Here is a 22253-nt window from a genome sequence, read left to right as displayed (position 1 = left end):
AGGAAAACTTCTTATAGTAACACAGAGTGCCCACCATGTCCTAAGTTCTTTATACATTAATGATGCCATTTTGGCAAACCCAATTATTAAGGAAGGAATAACAACAACTTGGGACAAGATATGAGTTTGTCTTCCTAGAATAAAATAAACAAGACAAATCTATGTGGGTCTGAGTGAACCAAATGGACTGACACTGGCAGCTTGGGTTATCTGGAAGAGGGGGGGCGGGGAATGAGAGCACTGGGAGTGGTCAGTGGGGGATGGCATGGCAGTCTCTGAGGTTTTACCTAAACATCAGATACATAAAGTAGACACATAAACATTAAAATTAGAATCACCTTACAGAAAATCTGGAAAATAAAGGGAAAAATTCCATTAACAACCTAAGCACTATATTTTATTACACTTCCTTTCAGATTTTTTTACCTTTAAGTCATTGCAATTAGGGTATATAAAACTTGGCATCTGGGGCACCTGGGTGGCTCAATCAGTGGAGCATGTGACTTGTGATCTCCAGGTTGTAAGTTCGAGCCCCACGGTGGGTGCAGAGATTACTTAAAAATAAAATCTTAGGGCGCCTGGGTGGCTCAGTCAGTTGGGCATCTGCCTTCAGCTTGGGTTGTGATCCCAGGGTCCTGGGATCAAGTCTCGTATCGGGCTCCTTGCTCGGTGAGGAGCCTGCTTCTCCCTCTGCCTCTGCTTGTGCGCTCTCTCTTTCTTGCGCTCTCAAATAAATAAATCTTAAAAAAAAAAACTTAAAGAAAAAAACCCTAAAAAACCCCAACTTGGCACCTTTCTTCACCTATCATTATATGATTGGCATTTCTCATATTACTATTTGTTTTTCACATTTACTGTTTTTTTTTAAAGATTTTATTTATTTGACACAGTGAGAGAGGGAACACAAGCAGGGGGAGTGGGAGAGGGAGAAGCAGGCTTCCCGCCAAGCAGAGGGCCTGATGTGGGGCTCGATCCCAGGACCCTGGGACCATGACCTGAGCCGAAGGCAGACGCTTCATGACTGAGCCACCCAGGCACCCCACACATTTACTGTCTTAATAGGTACATAATCTTCTAATTATGTATATACCAGAATTTACTTAAACATTCCCTAGTTTCTGGGCGCCTGAGTGGCTCGGTTGAGCAACTGCCTTCGGCTCAGGTCATGATCCTGGAGTCCCTGGATTGAGTCCCGCATCGGGCTCCCTGCTCAGCGGGGAATCTGCTTCTCTCTCTGACCCTCCCCCCTTTCATGTGCTCTCTCTCTCATTCTCTCTCTCTCTCAAATAAATAAAATCTTAAAAAAAAAAATTCCCTAGTTTCTTTAACAGTTCCCCAGTTTCTGAATATTTTAAGTGACACAATATCACTGGGCAAAAAACTTTTAAGGTTATTTCTCTTGAAAATATTTCCAGTTGTGAGATTACCAGGTAAGATGGTATGGATGTCAGACTCATGAGCAACACAGTCTGAGAGCTTTCCACAACTGCCCATTTGTGTTTTGACTGCCAGTGGACGAGTCTCATGGCACCTCATCAACACCCAGTTATGTCTTTCTTTTATAAAGAGATAAAATTCAGCTTAGCACTTAGTACAATTTTTGCTCACACTGAGAAAAGGGTCTCTTGCAAGTTTAATGCCCGTAAGAATCTGGTTTAAGCTTACTTTTGAAATTTTCGAGAGCAATTCTTGAGAGATTTTTTGATGTTTTGATTAGTTGGCCACAAATTCAAATTTAAACACTTATTTTATTTATTTATTTATTTATTTTTAAAGATTTTATTTATTTATTTGAGAGAGAGCACATGAGAGTGGGGAGGGTCAGAGGGAGAAGCAGACTCCCTGCCGAGCGGGGAGCCCGATGCGGGACTCGATCCCGGGACTCCAGGATCATGACCTGAGCCGAAGGCAGTCGCCTAACCAACTGAGCCACCCAAGCGCCCTCAAATTTAAACACTTATTAATAAAACATATCTGTGGGCTGAATTTGGCCTGCCAGTTTTCATTGCTTGCAATAGAATATATGTTTGCAACTTTACTTTTTTTTTTTTTAAAGATTTTATTTATTTTATTTATTTGTCAGAGAGACAGAGCACACAAACAGGGGAAGCGGCAGGCAGAGGGAGAAGCAGGCTCCCTGCTGAGGGAGAAGCAGGCTCCCTGCTGAGCCAAAGGCAGACGCTTAACCAACTGAGCCACTCGGGCGTTCCTGTTTGCAACTTTTTTTTTTTGATTGTTAATCTTTTATTATTATATACCTTAATAGTGGAATAAATGATTGTGGTTAGTGCATGTATGAAAATTACGAACACCGTGGTTTAGACTACTTTGCAGGACTTGTTTTATATTCCCCCCCTTTTTTCCTTCAGAATGATTCTTAAGCATCAATCAATGTTTTGTGGTGCTTCTGGCAAGTCTTTTGCATTATTTATTTTGGTTGCTAAGTAAGGAGATCCACCTTTAACTGGGTGATTGAAAATCATGATTCTCCTATGAGCTGTTCTAATCTTGGCCTTGCCAGCAGATGGGCTTATACCCAAAGTAAGACTAGCTTCTCGCCTACTCATTTTCTGTTTAAATCCTCCTTTATAGTAGGATGAAAGGCTAGGAGTGGAAATCTTCTTCACCGTTTCTGTGATTACTTGTTCTAGAGGCTTCCAGATTTGAAATGTATAGCGACCTGCAAATGCAAGAGCTGCAACACCCAGTCCTACAGCTATCAAACTTCTTGCCAGTCCCTGGTCCATGTCCGCGTCCGGCCGTTTAGTTGCCGGCGGCGACTACTCGGTGTAGCACAGACCCTTGCCGGCAGCAGCAACGCCATGGGCAGCCATGGCAATGCGACGTGGGGAGACTTGGTGCACCGCAGCGTCACCTGTTTGCAACTTTAGATGGTACTTTTTTAAGATTTAATTTTTTAATTTTTTTTTTTAAAGATTTTATTTATTTATTTGACAGAGAGAGAGAGAGAGCACAAGCAGGGAGCGGCAGGCAGAGGGAAAAGGAGAAAAGCAAGCTCCCTGCTGAGCAAGGAGCCCGATGTGGGGCTCGATCCCAGGACCCTGGGATCACAACCTAAGCCGAAGACAGACGCTTAACTGACAGAGCCACCTAGGCGCCCCTGAGATTTTTAATTTTTAAGAAATAATCTCTACACCTAACATGGGGCTCGAACTCACAACGCTGAGATCAAGAGTTGCATGCTCTACTGATTGAGCCAGTTGGGCACCTCATATTTTCTTTTTTTTTTTAAAGATTTTATTTATTTATTTGACAGAGAGAGACACAGCGAGAGAGGGAACACAAGCAGGGGGAGCAGGAGAGGGAGAAGCAGGCTTCCCGCCGAGCAGGGAGCCCGATGCGGGGCTCAATCCCAGGACCCCGGGATCACGACCCGAGCCGAAGGCAGACGCTTAAGGACTGAGCCACCCAGGCACCCCTCATATTTTCTTTTTTAAATTGGCATTTTTCCCCCCCTAGGCCAGTGGGTATTTGAGAAAGAATCTCTATATAGTGAGGACCATCATAGGTTATCACTCTAAGATGGAGGAGAAATTCAAAAGGCCTTCAAAAACAGAGAGCCAGTTAGTTCTTCTTCTTCTTAAGATTTTATTTATTTGAGAGAGAGAGAGGGGGAGAGAGAGAGCAGAAGTCGGGGAGAGGGAGAGGCAGGCTCCCTGCCAAGCAGGGAGCCCGATGCAGGGCTCCATCCCAGGACCCTGGGATCATGACCTGAGCTGAAAGCAGAGGCTTAACCGACTGAGCCACCCAGGCGCCCCAAGAGAGCCAGTTCTAATCAATAACTAAATTTACTGAGGATAACTAATAACTATTTGAATCCTCACAACAACTGTGGGAGGTACATATTGTCACTGTGTCCACAGATTTTAAGAAAATTAAAGCTTTAAAAGAATACATGACTTGCCGAAGGTCACATAGCTAAGTGATTTGTGAAGGCAGGATTCAAATCCAGGCAAACTGACTCTAGTCTACTATATAATACTGTCTCTCAACTACACAAAGGTGCATTTCCATGCTTTAGAGGCCTTCTGTGTATTCACTACAGCATTTCTGAATACTCATAACTCAGTTCACATTTTGCAGCTGAGAACATCGTGACTGATGGTTCTTAAAGGTCAAGAGTTTTGAACAGCAGTTATTATAGAGTTACCAAGGGAAATTTGGGCAGTGCTATTATTTATTATATACCTCCTACACATTTAGCCACTTAAAGAGGTTCTGTTAATAATAGTGGAAAATCAAATGTCAAGATAAAATAGGACTATACTTTGGCTGCATTTGTCTAGCTATTTAACTTGAGAAATTTTCAAAGTGACAAAGTATCATTTTATAATGACAAAACCACTGTAAATTCAAAATATTGTAAGTAAAAAATGCATTTAATACATTTAACCTACCTTAAATGTGCTCAGAATACTTACCTTAGGTTACAGTTGGGTAAAATCATCTTATATAAAGCCCATTTTATTTTTTAAGATTTTATTTATTTATTTGAGAGAGTGTGTGTGTGCATGCACGCACACGCAAGATTGGGGGAAGGGGCAGAGGGAGAGGGAGAGAATCTCAAGCAGATTCCCCACTGAGTGCAGAGCCTGACATGAGGCTCGACCCCATGACCCTGAGATCATGACCTGAGCTGAAACCAAGAGTTGGACACTCAACCGACTGAGCCACCCAGGCACTCCACAAAGTCTATTTTATAATTAAGTGTTGAACATCTCATGTAATTTACTGAACAGTGCACTGAAAGTGAAAAACAGAATGGCTGTATGGGTACAGAATGGTTCTAAGTGTATGGGTTGTTTACCCTTGTGACTGCATGGCTGACTGGGAGCTGCAGTTTGCTGTCGCTGCCCAGTATCATAAGAGATCATTATACTGAATATTGCTAGCCTGAGAGAAGATCAAAATTTGAGGTATGGTTTCTACTAAATGTGTACTGCTTTTGTACCATTGTGAATTTGAAAAATTGTAAGTTAATCACACTATAAGTTGGGGACTGTCTGTATACACCAGTTCACCGAAATTCTCCAATTGTTAACATTTAGAGGGCTATACCTTTTTATCAATCTGTTAGAACCAGGAAGTCTGCTGGTCACTGAATAAATGCCCCTTAATCTAATAAAGAGTATCCTCAAATAACTAACAGAAAACATCATATTTAGTGGTGAGATATTCAAAGCTGCCTGATGTCAGGAATGTCTATTATTACCACCTTCTATTCAACACTGTACTGGAGGCTCTAGCCAGTGCAATAAGGCAAGAAAAAGAAAAAAGTTAAGAACTGTAAAGAAATAAAACTACTATTATTGGAAGAGGGCATGAAACAGTAAGTGAATTCAGCAAGTGAATACAGGTCAACAAATATCAATTCTATTTCTATACACCAGCAATAGGCAATTAGAAAATTATTTTTTTTTAGAAAATTAAAATTTAAAAGTGATAGAGGAGGGGAGGGGGGTGGGAGGATGGGTTAGCCTGGTGGTGGGTATTGAGGAGGGCACATTCTGCATGGAGCACTGGGTGTTATGCACAAACAATGAATCATGGAACACTTCATCTAAAACTAATGATGTAATGTATGGGGATTAACATAAGAATAAAAAAATAAAATTAAATTAAAAAAAATAAAAAAAAAATAAATCCTGATTTAAAAAAAAAGTGATAGAGGAAGGGAGAGGAGAAGGGGTAGAGCAAAAAAAAAACAAGTGATACAAGAAAAATTACCATTTAAAAAGGTGTCAAAAAACACCAAAAGCAAGGAACAAGTCTACTGAAAGATGTGCAAAATCTGTACACAGAAAACTATAAAGTATTACTGAGAGAAATCAAAGAAGACAGGAATAAATGGAAGGATATACTTTGCTCGTGGATTAAGAGACTTAATATAAAAACGTCAAATCTCCCCCAATTGATCTATAAATTAAATACCAATTCAGTAAAAATCTTAGTAGGTTTTTTGGCAGATATTGATAAGCTCACTCTATAAAGTTTAAATGGAAATGCAAATGCCCAAGAATAGCCAAGTTAATCTTGCAGAACCATGCTTGAAGAGATGTACTATCAGATATTAGGACCTTTACTGTGGGGCACCTGGGTGGCTCAGCCGTTAAGTGTCTGCCTTTGGGTCAGGTCATGATGCTAGGGTCCTGGGATCAAGCCACACATTGGGCTCCCTGCTCAACGGGAAGCCTGCTTCTCCTTCTCCCACTCCCCCTGCTTGTGGTTCCCTCTCTCGCTGTCTCTCTCTCTGTCAAAGAAATAAATAAAATCTTTAAAAAAACAAAACAAAACACCTTTATTGTTATAAAGGTACCACAATTAAGAGAGTGTGACACTAGTGTGATGGAAGAGAAGGAACTCAGCAATAGATTCACACATAATATGAATACTTGATTTAAGACAAATGGCACTGGAAAGACTGGGAAAAGAACATCTTGGTAACAGTACTGGCCACATGGATATTCACATGGAAAAAAACTGAACTGTGAACTCTCCTTAAACTACGCTCAAAAAAATCAGTCCAGGGGCGCCTGGGTGGCTCAGTCGGTTAAGCGTCTGCCTTTGGCTCAGGTCATGATCCCAGGGTCCGGGGATCAAGCCCCATGTTGGGCTCCCTGCTCAGCAGGGAGTCTGCTTCTCCCTCTCTCCCTCTGCCTGCTGCTCTACCTTCTTGTGCTCTCTCTCTCTCTGTCAAATAAATAAATAAATCTTAAAAAAAAAAATTAGTCCAGTCAACTGTAGATCTAAACATGACAGGTAAAATGATACAGCTTCTAGACAATAAGAGTATCATCATGACCTCAGGATAGACAAATACTCCTTAAACAGGACATAAAAAACATTAGTCACTAAGGAAAAGATTGATAAACTGGACTACATTAAAATTAGAAACTTCTGCTTATCAAAAGATACCATTAAGAGAGTGAAAACTGAAAGCACGAAGTACAGGAAAATACAATATATAAAACCAACAAAGGATTCATATCCAAAATATATAAAAAACTCCTACTAATCAATATAAAAAAGACAACACAATTACAAAATAAGCAAAAAAGCTGAACAGGCACTTCACAAAAAGGGATATCCAAATTGCCAATAAACATATAAAAAAGTATTCAACCTCACTAGTCATCGGGATATATAAACTAAAAGTTCAATGACATCCAGATATACATTCACAAGAATAGATTAAAATTTAAAAGACCAACAATTCTAAGAGCTAATATAAGTGTAGAGCAATGGAAACTATTACCCTGCTGGTGGGAGTATAATATGATACAACCATTTTGGATACCACTGCGTAGAGCTGACTAAAGCTGAACATATGAATACCCTATTAATCGGTAATTCTACTCCTAAGTTTGTAACTAACAGAAATGAGTATGTATATACAGCAAAGGGAATATACGGATGTTCTTAACAGAGCATTATTTGTAATAGCCCAATACTGATAACCACACACATACCTATTAATGGTAGAATGATAAATAAATTATAATATCTTAACATAGTAAAATATCATGGAGGAATGCAAATGAACAAAGTATTGCTACATGCAACAAGAGGAATATCACAAATGTAATTAAAGAAGCCAGACAAAAATAATACCAACTATAAGATTTCATCATTTATATAAAGTTCAAAACAGACAACACTAATCTAAAGTGTTAGAAGTCAGGATAGACATTTTATCTTTATACAAAAGATACATTTTACCTGTGTATGAAAGTGTTCTGGAAATTTTCTATTTCTTGACCTGGGTGCTGATTACACCACTGTATTTACTTTGTGATGACTTCTGTACACTTCTGAACTTTCTATATGTACGTTATACTTCAACATAAAGGTCATTAAAAAAATTTTAAGCTTCTTATCTCCATTGGAATCAGAAGTCTGCCAGTCAGTGAATAAGTATGCTGTGACATGTGATGTTATACCATGCCCCAAACCAACAAGCTCATGTTTCAGAAATATGCTGAAATCACCTAAGTGGTTTATCCTTAGGATATTTCAATTCCTGATGATCGAATTTCTCTTGATCTCCAATAGCAGCAAAAGACTCAGAGCAGGTGCTGAATGAATGCTTGAAAGGTTGCTCCCTCCTATTAATTTCACAGAGCTCAAGAACAAGTAGATCAAAAGCAGTTGAAATGACTTACTTTTTCCTTTCCAAGGCTAAACACTCCTCATCACACTCCAGCCTTGAGAAACAAATGAAAAAGATAAAGTCAGGGCACAGATTTTCATAGCTCCTACCCAGCAATAAGTTCTTTGTCAACCTGGAAACAGAGCAGACTCTGGCCAAAACAGGGTTGCATGAGGTCCCTCTCAAGGACAGGTGGGTGGGTCTCTGGGTTATGGGAATCAAATCTAGGAGTCCTCAGAAGGGCCTCAAAGTGTCCCCAATGTCCCAATGTCCTAATGACCTTCTGACAGCCCCACCCCCCTCTCTTGACACAGATGGTTCTTTGTGGGTTGGGCTGGACACACCTAGGTCTCTGCTCCCTCTGGCTACTGTTTGAAGAGAGGCCTGGAAAAGTCTCCTCTGGTCATAGCTATATCCTGAGTAAGATTCGTGGGATTGGAGTGAGGGTAGTCTCTTAACATCAAATGTCTGTTGGAACATCTACTGTGTGTGCAAGGCTTTGCTCTGGGAGATTGAGACAAATGAATGGTTCCTGCCCTCTGGAAATTAATTCTAACAGAAGACATACATTTTAAAAATTACCTGGCTTGGTGAATTTCCTTCTTAGTAATTAATTTGCTGATTTCCACTGAATCTCCAAGCTGCATGTCTGTTATTTTAGAGGCTATGGAAATAGCAGCTATTCTGAAGTATAAAAAAGAAAGGGAAGAAAAGGCATTGAAGTTTCCTAAGAATGTCCTAATACTAGGTATACAGAAGACTTCTTTCAAACTGAACCTACCACTGGACAATTGTGGGCCTCAGAAACCCACCTACTATGAACTACCCATACGTTTATGTCATATATCCTCAAACAGATTCTAAGCAGCTCCAGTAGAAGCAATGAGATAGTCTATTCAATCCCCCTTAAATATCCAGGCCTATGCCTGGCATTCAGTAAATAGTCAAACCCACTGATGTCAAAGCCACTCTGATGTCTTCGTACTCCAAAAACTGTATCTCCATGACACATCTCTGCATGTAATCAGAGACAAACACAACCATCCATCCCTAACAGCTTCTCCTTACTGAGATCCCTTTCTGGCTACCCAGTCCCAGGATTTCAGGAGGCTGCAAAAACAATTCAGAGAACAGTCAGAAACCCCCACTACAGAGGAGGAGCACGGGACTTGGTCCTGGTTGTGGCACCATAAGTGGTGGGACGTTAAAGCAATTCATGCAACTTCAGGACATCATCCCTTCTGATCCCTTGGTGTCATAAGACCAGAAGGGAGAGAGAGAAAGAAAGAGGAGGAAAAATAAAAAGGTTATTTTACAAATGAAAGTTAGGGAAGGAAAGGGACACAAAGCAGTACTTTTTCTTTGAACCAGAAAAACTAGATTCTGGAGAATTTATTTATTTATTTTTTGTTTTTTTTAGGAAATCTTATTTTAAAAAAACTTTCCAGGGTGCCTGGGTGGCTCAGTCAGTTAAGCGTCTGCCTTCGGCTCGGGTCATGATCCCAGGGTCCTGGGATCGAGTCCCACATCGGGCTCCTTGCTCAGCAAGGGGCCTGCTTCTCCCTCTGCCTGCCTCTGTCTCTCTGATAAATAAATAAAAAAATTTAAAAATAAATAAATAAATAAAAAAACTTTCCAGGGGCACCTGGGTGGCTCAGTCGGTTAAGTCTGATTCTTGATTTTGGCTCAGGTCACATGATCTCAGGTCATGGGATTGAGCCCTGTGTCGGGCTCCACGCTCAGCAGGGGAGTATGCTTAAGATTTTCTCTCCCTCCACCCCTCCCACTACCCCCAGCTTGTGCACACTCTTTCTTTTCTTTTTTTAAAAATATCTATTTATTTATTTGAGAGAGAGAGAGCAAGCGCACAAGCGGGAGAGAGAGGAAATCTGAAGCAGACTGAGTGCACAGCCTGACTCAGGGCTCTATCCCGTGACCACAAAATCATGACCGGAGCTGAAACCAAACGCTTAACCGACTGAGCTACCCAGGTGCCCCTGCACAAGCTTTTTCTAAAAAAAAGAAAAAACTTTCCAAACTTGACAAAAGTTGCAAGGATTTGACAATAAACACACATATACACATGTGCACCTTCCGTAGACTGAGATCCACCACTGTTAACATTTAAGTAGCGCTAACCTTTGATAAGTACTGGATGCTTCGGAGCAAATCATCATCTCTTTTCTTCGTCCACATTCACACTGCAGCTCTATCTGAAATAAGATTAACATGGAGGGACTTTTAGCAGCACATGGAAACCATGTGAATAGGCAGGTTTCACTTTTAAAGCCTCTCTCAAATCCAACCATGGCAGAGAATACAGCCAGTGAGTGGCTACCCTTCAGGATGGATGAAGCTAACCATGCACACAAACTGACAATGTGGTACTGGACACACTAGGAGAACTGTTCACTCTACAGTGACTCTTTCTGGGAACTACTCCTGTCCTTAACCCTACCTGAAGGGGCAGGCCTAGAATGAAGTTTTTACCACTGAACCTGGCCAAGACCACCCAAAGCCTAATCAAGTCCACCTCATCAGTCTGCTTTCATCTCCTCAGGGAGGCCTTGCTTAGATCCCTTGGACCAGGCTAAGTTGCCCACTCACATGCCCTCACAGCACCCTCTAAAAGGGCGTAACTTCTTGTTCACCACAGTCATAATTCATTATCTGAGTATTATCTGTCCCATCTAATTGAAGGGACTTTGTGTCTCCTGCTCACTGGTATAGCCCCAGCACCTAGCAAAACATCCTGCACAAAACACTTATATATTTGTTGAATAAATGGAGCAGGCAATCGGAGTCTCTCTTGAGAATCTGCTCTAAGGGAGAGAGACAGAGACTGTTGTCAGGTGGCAGTGGGCACCTCCTGAACTAAAAGGCCATTTCAAACTGGGCAGACAGAAATCTGTGTAATACTCCACACCTTTCTCTTGCTAATTTAACTTGCACTTCCTTGCAACCAATGACTTCTGATTAGAATGTGTGCCCAGGCACTTCTACAAGCAGTTCCGGACTCCTGAGTAGCCCCAAAACCACAGTCAATGCCCTATCTGGAGTCAGGAATACGCACCTTGGCTTTACAAGCAGTCATGGGGCAGGGTGAGCTGGGGTGGCAGGGGGCCATACACGGGTGGCCACAGTCAGCTCTGGGGGTGGTGCAGGGCTGCTTGCAGGCCTCATCCACAAGACACTCTCCTTTGTGACAGAGTCTCTGACACTTGTGCATCCCACACGGTAGCGCGGCACTGCAGGGTAATCCGCAAGAGATATCAGCCAGGTGACAGGGGATGTTGCTCCGTAACTAGGAGAGACAGAAGTAGCTAGATTCTTATCTCCGTGTGGGATTTGGGATGAGTTTTAATTTCATATTTAAACATTTCTGAATTTTCAAAAAGTTACTCTTATCTGAAAAAAATTAGGCTGATCTTTAAAATCTGAAAGGTTAACTTGAAAATAAACAAATCTGAACCTTATTTAATAATACTTGTTATGATCCAAAAGAATTTGTGCTAGCAACCAAGTGTGACTTAAGACCCACACTTCCCAGGGTGGGTAACAAGTACATAAAACCAGATAACTAGGGAGTATTTGAAAATGCTATGACCAACTGAGAGGATCAGATGATCTTCCCCCCTCCGTTCTGCAAACAGCTAGGGCACTGACTTGACACATGAACCCTGAGGGTTGGGGACACCCTTGACCCATGGTTTCAAGACTGCTGGCAGGGCCGTTTTACATAAATAATCAACTCTCCTCACATCTCCTGACTCATGGTCTTCATAGCTTTAAGCAGCTTTGTCATTTAAAATATTAAGGGGCAACAGGCCATGAAACCCCAAACTCATTTTTTAAATCACCTTCTTCCAAGATTCCTTACTCCAGGAAAAAGATGCTGGAATTTTACTTCTGTGGGACGAAAGGTTACTCTTATGTATTCACTCAAATTCTTCCAAGAACCCTCAAAATGAGGAATATACTTTGATTCTAGTGACACATATAACTTTTACTCTTGAAGAGGCTTCCAAAGTCTAAGACGTACATGCTTCTAATTGCTTTAGAATCACTTTAGAAGTATTTTGGTAGAATGTAGTTCCCAATCACTAAAAATTTACACTACTGCCAGAGTCCAGAGATAATTTTTGCACACGCTATATCCTCTGTTGTCCCCTCCCCTCATTACTTGTCTACCTTTTCATTATCCTTTAGGAGGTCACTTCCTCTACAAACACCTTCCCTGGGTGTGGGCTCCTTCGATCCCGCTCAGTACTTTGGACTTCCCCTGCCACTGCACTTGTAATTGACTGTTTACATGCCTGTCTCCCGCCTCAGAGTGAAGGCTCCACGAGGGGAGCAGTCACACCTGTCTTATTCTCTTCTGAATCACTCGAACCAGGCCTGTTATACCTAGCACATAGTAGGTATGCAATCAGTATTTGTCGCATGAAGTCCAAATAAGCCATCAACACAAAGATAATACCTGGATGTCTTAGAATGGTTACTCTCAGAGGAAGTGAGATTTATAAGGACTATGACTTGAGAACCACTCACAGGAAATAAGGGGAGAAAATATGTCGATCAAGATAAAGATACTGAAAGCATGTTGTCATAGATGTCAAGAGTTTCCAAAAATGCTGGCTAACATGTTATGAAGTAAGAAGGAAGTTACAAAATAGTATCAACTTTTTTTTTTTTTTTTTTTAAGTAGGCTCCACGGTGGGTACAGGGCTTGAACTCACATCCCTGAGATCAAGACCTGAGCTGAGATCAAGAGCTGGATACTCAATCGAGTGAGCCATCCAGGTGTCCCATAAAAATAGTACGATCTTAATAGAGTATGAGAAAGTATGTATCACACATGCCTGATAATCTATGCACAAGAATGTTAAGACTATTTCTTTCTGGATTGCAGAATTGTATATTCTTAATTGTCTACAATGAATATGCATTTTTTAAATTAAGAATTTTTTGAAAGTGCTTCCAAGGGTCTATAGTCAATGGTGCCAAATAAGCTTACAAGTTGAGAATGAGGATGAAAGTCCTTCATAGTAGTGGCACTGCGGAGGCGTAGATGAGCCTGGAGGAAGGTGTTTTGATCCAGTGGCCAGGACAGGAAGCTGCACGGGGCATAGAGGAAGGAACAGTGGCAGCTGGTGGAGAGACCACCTCCACTCTTGGGATGCTTTCACTGTAACACCTTTACCCAGGCTAGCAACCTCTCCCATGCTGGTTAACCTAAAAGTTGTCTCTGAACACAGCTCATGTTCTCAAGCCAACTGACTTTCACTTGATTGCAACCAGAGTAAAAATGATAGCAAAAGAGGCTCAAAATACTACCCATTGTATGATTTCATTTATGTGACATTCCGGAAAAGGCAAAACTACTGGGATAGACAATAGATCACTGGTTGCCAGGGCCAGGAGATAGGGGGTGAAAATTATACAGACATGAAGGAATATTTGGGGGTGAATGAACTATTCTGCATCTTGACTGTGGTGGTGATTACATGACTGTATGAATGTTTTTGTCAAAATTCAAGGACCTGTACACTTAAAGGGGTAAATCTTATTTTATTTTTTTTAGATTTATTTTATTTTATTTTTATTTATTTATTTTTTAAAAGATTTTATTTATTTATTTGAGAGAGAGAATGAGATAGAGCATGAGAGGGAGGAGGGTCAGAGGGAGAAGCAGACTCCCCGCTGAGCAGGGAGCCCGATGCGGGACTCGATCCCAGGACTCCAGGATCACGACCTGAGCCGAAGGCAGTCGCTTAACCAACTGAGCCACCCAGGCACCCTTTTAGATTTATTTTAGAGAGAGAGAGAGCACACGAGCGAGGGGAGGGGTAGTGGGGGAGGGAGAGGGAGAGAGACAGAGAGGGAGACTTCCTGCTGAGCGCAGGATTCTCATGACCCTGAGGATCATGACCTGAACTGAAATCAAGAGTCGGAAGCTCAACCGACTGAGCCACCCAGGTGCCCTGGATTCTTCTATCAGTATTTAGCCACAGCATGGTGATGGGTAAATTTTATTTTATGCAAATTATATCTTAATTAAAAAAAAAAAAAGAAAGAAAAAAGTGGCAATAGCAAACCTCCGCTTCTTGGAGTATATTTTTACTTTCAGAAACAAAGAGACTAACAATTCTAAAAGTAATTTAATCATAAATCTCTAGCTGGAACAATAAACACTTGAGAGAGAAAACTTACCTCGTGTTTTCCCATGCACCATTTCTGAGTTAGGAAGGTACAGGGGGGACACTTCTCTTCACTATGACAAGAATGATACACTGTTAAAAGAGAAAGGAAATTAGGAATTATGTTTAGGAATAATGTTTAAATAAAGCCACATAAACTGGGGCACCAGTCGGTTAAGCATCTGACTTCGGCTCAGGTCATGATCTCAGAGTCGTGAGATCAAGCCCCACGTCAGGCTCCCTGCTCAGTGAGGAGTCTGCTCCTCCCCGCTGCTCGTGCTCTCTCTCTCTCTCTCTCAAATAAATAAATAAATCTTTAAAAAAATAATAAAGCCACATAAACTATTACACATGTTATAATGGTATATAACATGAAACTTTTAAGTTTAGAAGCTGGGAGTTCTTTTTATTTTTTTAAAGATTTTATTTATTTATTTGAGGGACAGAGACAGCACAAGAGCAGAGGGGGAGGGGCAGAAGAAGCAGGCTCACTGCTAGCAGGGAGCCTCAAGTGGGGCTCGATCCCAGGACCCTGGGATCATGACCTGAGACGAAGGCAAACGCTTAATCGACTGAACCACCCAGGCGACCCTGGGAGTACTTTTTAAAATGGAAAATAGGAAAGCAAAAAGTAGGTGGCTTTCTATTAAAGTGTTGAAGGATGAGCATGAGTGAGAAAAAGAAACCCCACTGAGGCAGGACAGACACATGCACAGAGAAGCAGAGAGGGAGGCAGTTTTTCCACTCATTTCCTACGGCACAGCCCCTGGTCTGTCCATTCTACTCAATCATTCTTTTGGCCCTACCTTACATGGCAACTGCTCACTTTTCTTAGCTATCTTTGCTACTCATTCCATCTGACATGCTCCCGTGATACCTTTCAATTTCCTTGCTGTCTGTAAGAGACAGTTTATCCAAACTCATCTACAACAAAGCCTTCCTTGGCTGACCATACCTGACCTTGAGCTCTCTTACACTCCCTCATGTCTGAGGTCTTTTGCAGATGGTTTGCTACCATGTTATCTGGCCCATTTTCATGTAATGGCTGTGTCATGTGCACATAACTACCCTCTTCCTCTTGGGAAGAACATAAGAACCTCTAGATCATGGGCTACTTTTTTCTTCCTCTGAACCTGTGTGTCTGATACCATGCTGGATATACAACTAACACTCAAAGAAGTTAAATGAATGCTTAACAAAAGCAGGCTAAAACACCTCATAAATGGTTAAGTTCTCACTATGGACATTAACCACAAGGATGTGGACTTCATCTGTATCATCTGCAAGTGAGTGTAAAGGAGGAAGTGGATGAGTATTGGCTTGGGCATTTACTTCATGCTGGTGTGAACACTGAAGTAGGGGCTTGCAGACTAAGTGGGAAGGGCCATCCTAAGGTCCCCAGAAAAGGAGAGACCTTTTACTTCATTAGGAATTTACTTAATTCTGTTTTACTCTATTAACTTAAAAATTTGAGAACTGGTTGTCTATTTGTCAGTCTGATTCATATGGCCAGATTAAGTGTAAGTGCCAAATCTGGTGACTTGAGTTATTTCAGGTTTGCCTCTGGGACTTGGTAAAATGAAATGATGAGCCCAATATGGTCCCAGAGGAAAGCCAGTAACAGAAAATGGGTGATGTTAAGTAGCTACTGGTCTGGTGTCTACAGCAGTTTATAAGAGAAGAATTGGAAACAACTTAATTGTCCAGCAACATGAGACTAAGTTATGGCCCATCCATGTAAAGCACACTCCATTAATTATTAAAAATCTATACTGGAGAGGGGCACCTGGGCACATTTGGTTGAGCATCAACTCTTGGTTTCGGCTCAGGTCGTGATCTCAGGGTTGTGAGACTGAACTCCACATTGGGCTCTGCACTCAGCAGGGAGTGTGCTTGAGATTCTCTCTCCCTCTCCCTCTGCCCTTCCTACTTGTGCGCTCTCTCTCAAATAAATCTTTTTTTTTTTTTAAAGATTTTATTTATTTGACAGAGAAAGACACACAGAGAGAGGGAACACAAATGGGGAGTGGGAGAGGGAGAAGCAGACTCCCTGCCGAGCAAGGAGCCCGATGCGGGACTCGATCCAGGGACTCCAGGATCATGACCTGAGCCGAAGGCAGTCGCTTAACCAACTAAGCCACCCAGGCGCCCTCAAATAAATCTTTAAAAAAATCTATATTGTAGAAAAATATTCATTGATAAGAAGAGAGATTCAAAATACAATAATAAGAGAAGAAAATAATTAAAATAAAATCAGTAGGATCCCACTTTTATTTTACGCGAAGGAAAAAAACGCAAATATATATATTTTTGCCCATAGAAAAAAAACCCTGAAAAATACATACTAATGTGTAATTCCTACAAGCTGGCATAATAGATGATTTAAATCCAATCTTTTGACTTTACTGATTTTATCTCACTCTCTTTCTTTTTATACAATAAACATACATTACTTCCATAACAACAGCAACCACAAAAAACAAGTGACTTTCAATTTTGCAGAGATGCTCAACCTTGAAATATACATCCAAATTGGAGGCAACAAGAAAAGAAGAAAAGTCCCTGAAAGGTAAGACCAGCTGGAGGTTCTCCCAGCCTTTTGGGTGTGTGTGACATCCACAGAGTACAGAGATGGAGGGCACTGTGATTCCCAGCTGTGGCCCAGATCACAGACCCACCTTCACAGAAGTAGCCCGAGAACAGGGAACAAGGGGTGGCCATCACAACACGACCTCAGAGCACTGAAGACTGTCATGCAACATCCAAAATGACACAGTGTAAGCAAGCTGTGAGGTGCGGAGTAAGGAGGTGGGACCCACCTGGATGGTCACATTCATGGACTCTGGCACAGGTCTGGGTACACTCAGGGGGTCTTGTACCACAGGGAACTGGCGGGTAGATCACTGACGCACCACAGTGGCAGGTTAGTTCATCAAAACCTGATGGAGAGGCAGGTGAAATAAAACAATCTTTCTGAGTTTGGAATGTGCACACACATATTTACACAGACACAGACCACACACACTTTTTTTGGCTTGCGTTTTTTTTTCTTTTAGGGGACTGCTTTTTTCACAAAAGGTTTTTATTTTATTAAAGTTGAGCTGGTGGCAAAGGAGCAGACAGGTATGTTATTTGCAACAAACTCTAAGTCCATGAGCAACCCAGGACACTTTTACATGTATTTTATAGACAACAGATCTACAGACCATCTCTTTTGAGAAGAGGAGACTTCTACTAAAGATATAGCTTTTTTTCCCAAACTCCTTTGGTTAGGGAAAAGGATAGAGATTATGAAAACCACAGATAATTAACAAACATACTAAAGTATACATTTGAATATAAACTTCAGAGAGCCACTGAAGCCATTCAAAAAAATTCTTCTTTTTAAAGATTTTATTTATTTGAGAGAGAGAGAGAGTGCATGTGCACGAGCAGTGGGGAGGAGCAGAGGGAGAGGAAGAAGCAGGCTCCCTGCTAAGCAGGGAGGCTGATGTGGGGTTTGATCCCAGGACCACAAGATCATGACCTGAGCTGAAGGCAGAGGCTTAACCAACTGAGCCACCCAGGCGCCCCCCACCCCGAAATTCTTACAGGTATAATCAACACCTATCACACTAGAAATATGAAGTTGAAACGAAGCACAGAGCTGCATCCAAGTTCATTACGCACAGTTCCCAAGCTAAATCAAAATGATGACTCACACTGGACAGCTCCAACAAGCAGCCCACCTCAAGAGCTCTCCTAACTCCTAAATCCCAAGGGGAAACAGTTCTCCAATTCTGAGTCTTGGTAGAGGCCAGGCCTTTGGCTGTTGATCTCAACCAAGTCACTAAGAATTAGGAAGCCCAGGGCTCTCAAGAGTCTTCCACCCACTGCTCTTCTCCAGTCAGTACTCTTTCCACCAAACCCTTCAGAGGCTACACAATGTGGCAGAAAGAGCCCTATAAATACAGTCAGGAGACTTAGGCTTCGAGTCCTGGACCTACTACTTACTCACTAAGTAATTATGGGCTGGCAACTTAATCCTTCTCAGCTTTCTATTGGTGAGGTGGTGATACCAAACTTTGGTCTATCCATTCAAAAAGCTTATTATGAGAAATAGCTAGATAAAGGGAAAGGGGCTATATAAGTTGTTTTCATGGAATCCATGTATGTGATTTATTTATTTTTAAAAGATTATTTATTTGAGAGAGAGAAAGAGAGAGAATGAGCAGGGGGGAGGAGCAGAGGGAGAAGCAAGCAGATTCTCCACTGAGCAGGGTGTTCAAAACGGGGCTCGATCCCAGGACCCTGAGATCATGACCTGAGCCGAAGGCAGACCCTTAACCGACTGAGCCACCCAGGTGCCCCCATATGTGTGATTTATATCAAAGCACGGACTCAACTCTTTTTTTGAAATGAAGTAGGCCTAGCATTCTAGCAAAAGACATTTTGGGAAATCTTGATCTAAGCCAATCTTTTAATGCAGCAGTTCTCAAAGTGTGCTCTGTTGATGCCTAAGGGTCCCTGAGATCCTTTCAGGGAGTCCATAGGGCCAAAATTATTTTCATAAAACTAAGATATTATTTTTGTTTTCACCATGTTGACATTTACACTGATGGTACAAAAGCAACGGTTAGTAAAACTACCAGGGCTTTAGCACAGATCAAGGCAGTAGTACCAAAATGTAATCATGGTATTTCTCACTGCCAAGCACTTAGAATAAATAAAAAATGCTAGTTTCACTTAAGAAAGTCCTTGATGAAGCAGTAAAAAGACAATTTAGTTCTTAAATACATGTCTTCTTAAATACAAATTCATAATCTGTGAAACAAAGTGGGAAATCTGCATAAAGCACTTTCGCTGCACACTAAAATATAGGTTGTTTTAAAGAACTGCACTTGTTGGAGTTGTGAGTTAGAATACCATTTTTACTTGAAAGAATGACTGACAAGCTATGGTTATTTAGACTTGGGTATCTGGCATACATTTTATCAAAAATTACCAAAGTGAGCCTATCAATTCAGGAAAACCAACTTTCAAGCCTTCAAGTGAAAACAGAATTTTGGAAAATATGTATTTACCACTATGAGCTTGACAACTTCCTAATACTTTTCCCAAGACTTTTCTGATGAGATTGGTAGTTATATTAATGAGTGTAAATTTTTAATATTATAACATAAAATTTTTCACCATTTCAAAAATCTGCATAGCACAGTGAATAATTCATTTCCAAATGATCAATGTGCGATGCTATAAAATCATGCATGGGTAAAAGATCCATTCAAAATATAAGAAAAACCAATGAATTTTAATGTGACAGAGAACAAAAATAAAACCCCGGACTCAAGTCCCTTCTGAAATGAGGTTGAGTTTTGGTATAATTTCAAAAAAATAATATCCACGATTATACTCTCTTTTTCAACTATATATCTACGTAAGGCCAGATTTTTTTCATTTCCTTCAACTCTATACTGCAACAGATTAATGTAGAAGCAGATATGAGAACCCATCTACTCTTCTAGTTAAAAAAATAGTTTTAAAAATATGTCATTTAAGGACACCTGCGTGTCTCAGTTGGTTAAGCATCTGCCTTCAGCTCATGATCCCAGGGTCCTGGGACTGAGCCCCACATTGGGCTCCCTACTTAGTGGGGAGTCTGTGTCTCCCTCTGCCCCTCCCCCACGACTCATGCTCTCTCTCTCTCAAATAAATAAAATCCTTTTTTTTTAAAGATTTTATTTATTTATTTGGGGCGCCTGGGTGGCGCAGTCATTAAGCGTCTGCCTTCGACTCAGGTCATGATCCCAGGGTCCTGGGATCGAGCCCCACATCAGGCTCCCTGTGCAGCGGGAAGCCTGCTTCTCCCTCTCCCACTCCCCCTGCTTGTGTTCCCTCTCTCGCTGTGTCTCTCTCTGTCAAATAAATAAATAAAATCTTCTTCTTTTTTTTTTTTTTAAGATTTTATTTATTTATTTGAGAGAGAGAGAATGAGAGAGCACATGAGAGGGGGGAGGGTCAGAGGGAGAAGCAGGCTCCCCGCTGAGCAGGGAGCCTGATGCGGGACTCGATCCCGGGACTCCAGGATCATGACCTGAGCCGAAGGCAGTCGCTTAACCAACTGAGCCACCCAGGCGCCCTAAATAAAATCTTAAAAAAAAAAAAAGGGCTGAGCAGGGAGCCCGGTAAGGGGCTTGATCATAGGACCCTGGGATCATGACCTGAGCCGAAGGCAGACGCTTAACGACTGAGCCACCCAGGCGCCCCTCAAATAAACAAAATCCTTAAAAAGAAGTCATTTATATTAATATGCAATGAGTATATTACCTTCTTAAAAGATTTTATTTATTTGAGAGAAAGAGAGAGACAGCATGAGTGGGGGAGGGGCAGAAGGAGAGGTAGAAGCAGTATAAATAAATAAAATCTTTAAAAAAATTGGGGGCACCTGGGTGGCTCAGTCATTAAGCGTCTGCCTTCGGCTCAGGTCATGATCCCAGGGTCCTGGGATCGAGCCCCGCATCGGGCTCCCTGCTTGGCGGGAAGCCTGCTTCTCCCTCTCCCACTCCCCCTGCTTGTGTTCCCTCTCTCGCTGTCTCTCTCTCTCTGCTGAATAAATAAATAAAATCTTTAAAAAAATGTTTTAATTTCTACTAGGGTAAACAGATATAAATCACATAAAAAGAGCTCTGAGGGTCCTTGATAATTTTTAAGAATGTAAATGCGTCCTAAAACCAAGTTTCTAAACAGCTGCTAATATAGAGAAAGAAGACCATTGAGGACAGAATCTGTTAATGATATTTAAGAGTAATCCAGTAATGAGCCAGATCTCATCTTAGCATTCTTGCTTACATCCCAGGTTTTATACATTCTGGGAAGACAACACAGCACCAGAATAACTTTTTTTTAACATCTCAACATATCTGAAATATTTAGGCTTAGTTCAGTAACCCATACCAAATTAAGTAAATCAATCCCTCAAAATATATTATGCCTGAATTTCTAGAAAACTTAAAGCATACAGTGAAGACACTCACTGGCTTGCCAGCAGGACTGGCAGTTCCCACGGTGACAAGGTTCTTCACATCTATGAAGGCCACAACGGAGTTTCCTCCCACAAATCAAAGGACACTTGTGCTCCTTATCCTACAAAGAGATTCATATTTGTTTGTAAAATTATCTCCATTTATATTTTCCACAAACAACAAGAAGAGTAATAAAAGAGAAGCTCTCCACATTTATGGATGAAATGATGTCTGGGATTAGCTTCAAAATAATTAGAGGGAGTAGGTGTGGATGTGGATGAAATAAGATTAGTCATGAACTGATCACTACTGAAGTTGGGTGTTGGGTATTTAAGACTCATACTAATCTCTCTGCTTTTGTATATGTTTGAAATTTTCAATAGTAAGAGGAAGTCTTTAAGCTTTCGAATACTGATTTATAAGTCTTGGTACGTTGTCCAATTTTATCACTCTTTATCTTATCAATATGTAAACTTTAGAAATAACAATTATGTATAATATACGTATATAGGTGTGTATACATGCACTACTTTGGTATTGGCACTGTGTTACCTTGTTTATACACAAGACACACACGCACAACATGGTAATACCGTGCTGCCAGGGAGTGCTTCCTTTATTTAGTTCCATGTAAGTGAATTATTTCAGATAACTGAAAATAGCTCCTTTCAAAAATGCCCTACTCATTTTGCCTACTGACCTGATCCACATTGTATGTGAAACCCAAACCCTGAAGTCCTAAGACCAGCCCAGTCTGTGTGTTAGGACAGCACATAATCTCCTGCAGAGGACTATCTGCTCATCTGGTGATCTTGGGCTCTGGAGCCTGAGGCCTTCTTTCTTCTTTCTCTTCCTCCATATTGCCACAGGCTGACCTGGCTA

General features: G+C 41.2%; 1 protein-coding gene and 1 pseudogene across 15 annotated transcripts in view; both read right to left on the bottom strand.

Moving 5' to 3' along the window:
- NFX1 (nuclear transcription factor, X-box binding 1) overlaps window positions 1-22253 on the bottom strand; it is an 89075-nt gene that overhangs the window by 20597 nt on the left and 46225 nt on the right. For all 14 annotated transcript variants that reach the window (XR_010407673.1, XR_010407674.1, XR_008506730.2 and 11 more), the window contains exons 13-19: window positions 21384-21492; window positions 17190-17309; window positions 14384-14463; window positions 11244-11474; window positions 10310-10383; window positions 8753-8854; window positions 8184-8225 (exon numbers count right to left, since the gene is read on the bottom strand). Coding sequence is in view for 8 of the 14 variants with exons in the window: in XM_064579365.1 (XP_064435435.1) it covers window positions 8184-8225; window positions 8753-8854; window positions 10310-10383; window positions 11244-11474; window positions 14384-14463; window positions 17190-17309; window positions 21384-21492 (758 nt within the window). In the remaining 6 variants the exon portion in view is untranslated. The remainder of the gene's footprint in view (window positions 1-8183; window positions 8226-8752; window positions 8855-10309; window positions 10384-11243; window positions 11475-14383; window positions 14464-17189; window positions 17310-21383; window positions 21493-22253) is intronic.
- LOC129046046 (dnaJ homolog subfamily C member 15-like) lies at window positions 126-8176 on the bottom strand (annotated as a pseudogene). The gene has a single exon (XR_008506732.2). The product of XR_008506732.2 is annotated as a dnaJ homolog subfamily C member 15-like (transcript).

This window comes from Mirounga angustirostris, unplaced genomic scaffold (assembly GCF_029215605.1).
Source record: "Mirounga angustirostris isolate CCGP_5_RB_7025 unplaced genomic scaffold, mMirAng1.0.hap1 SCAF_15, whole genome shotgun sequence".
NCBI classification, from domain to species: Eukaryota; Metazoa; Chordata; class Mammalia; order Carnivora; family Phocidae; genus Mirounga; species Mirounga angustirostris.
The sequence above is the reverse complement of the archived record's forward strand: the minus strand, read 5'-3'. Positions and strand labels throughout refer to the sequence as shown.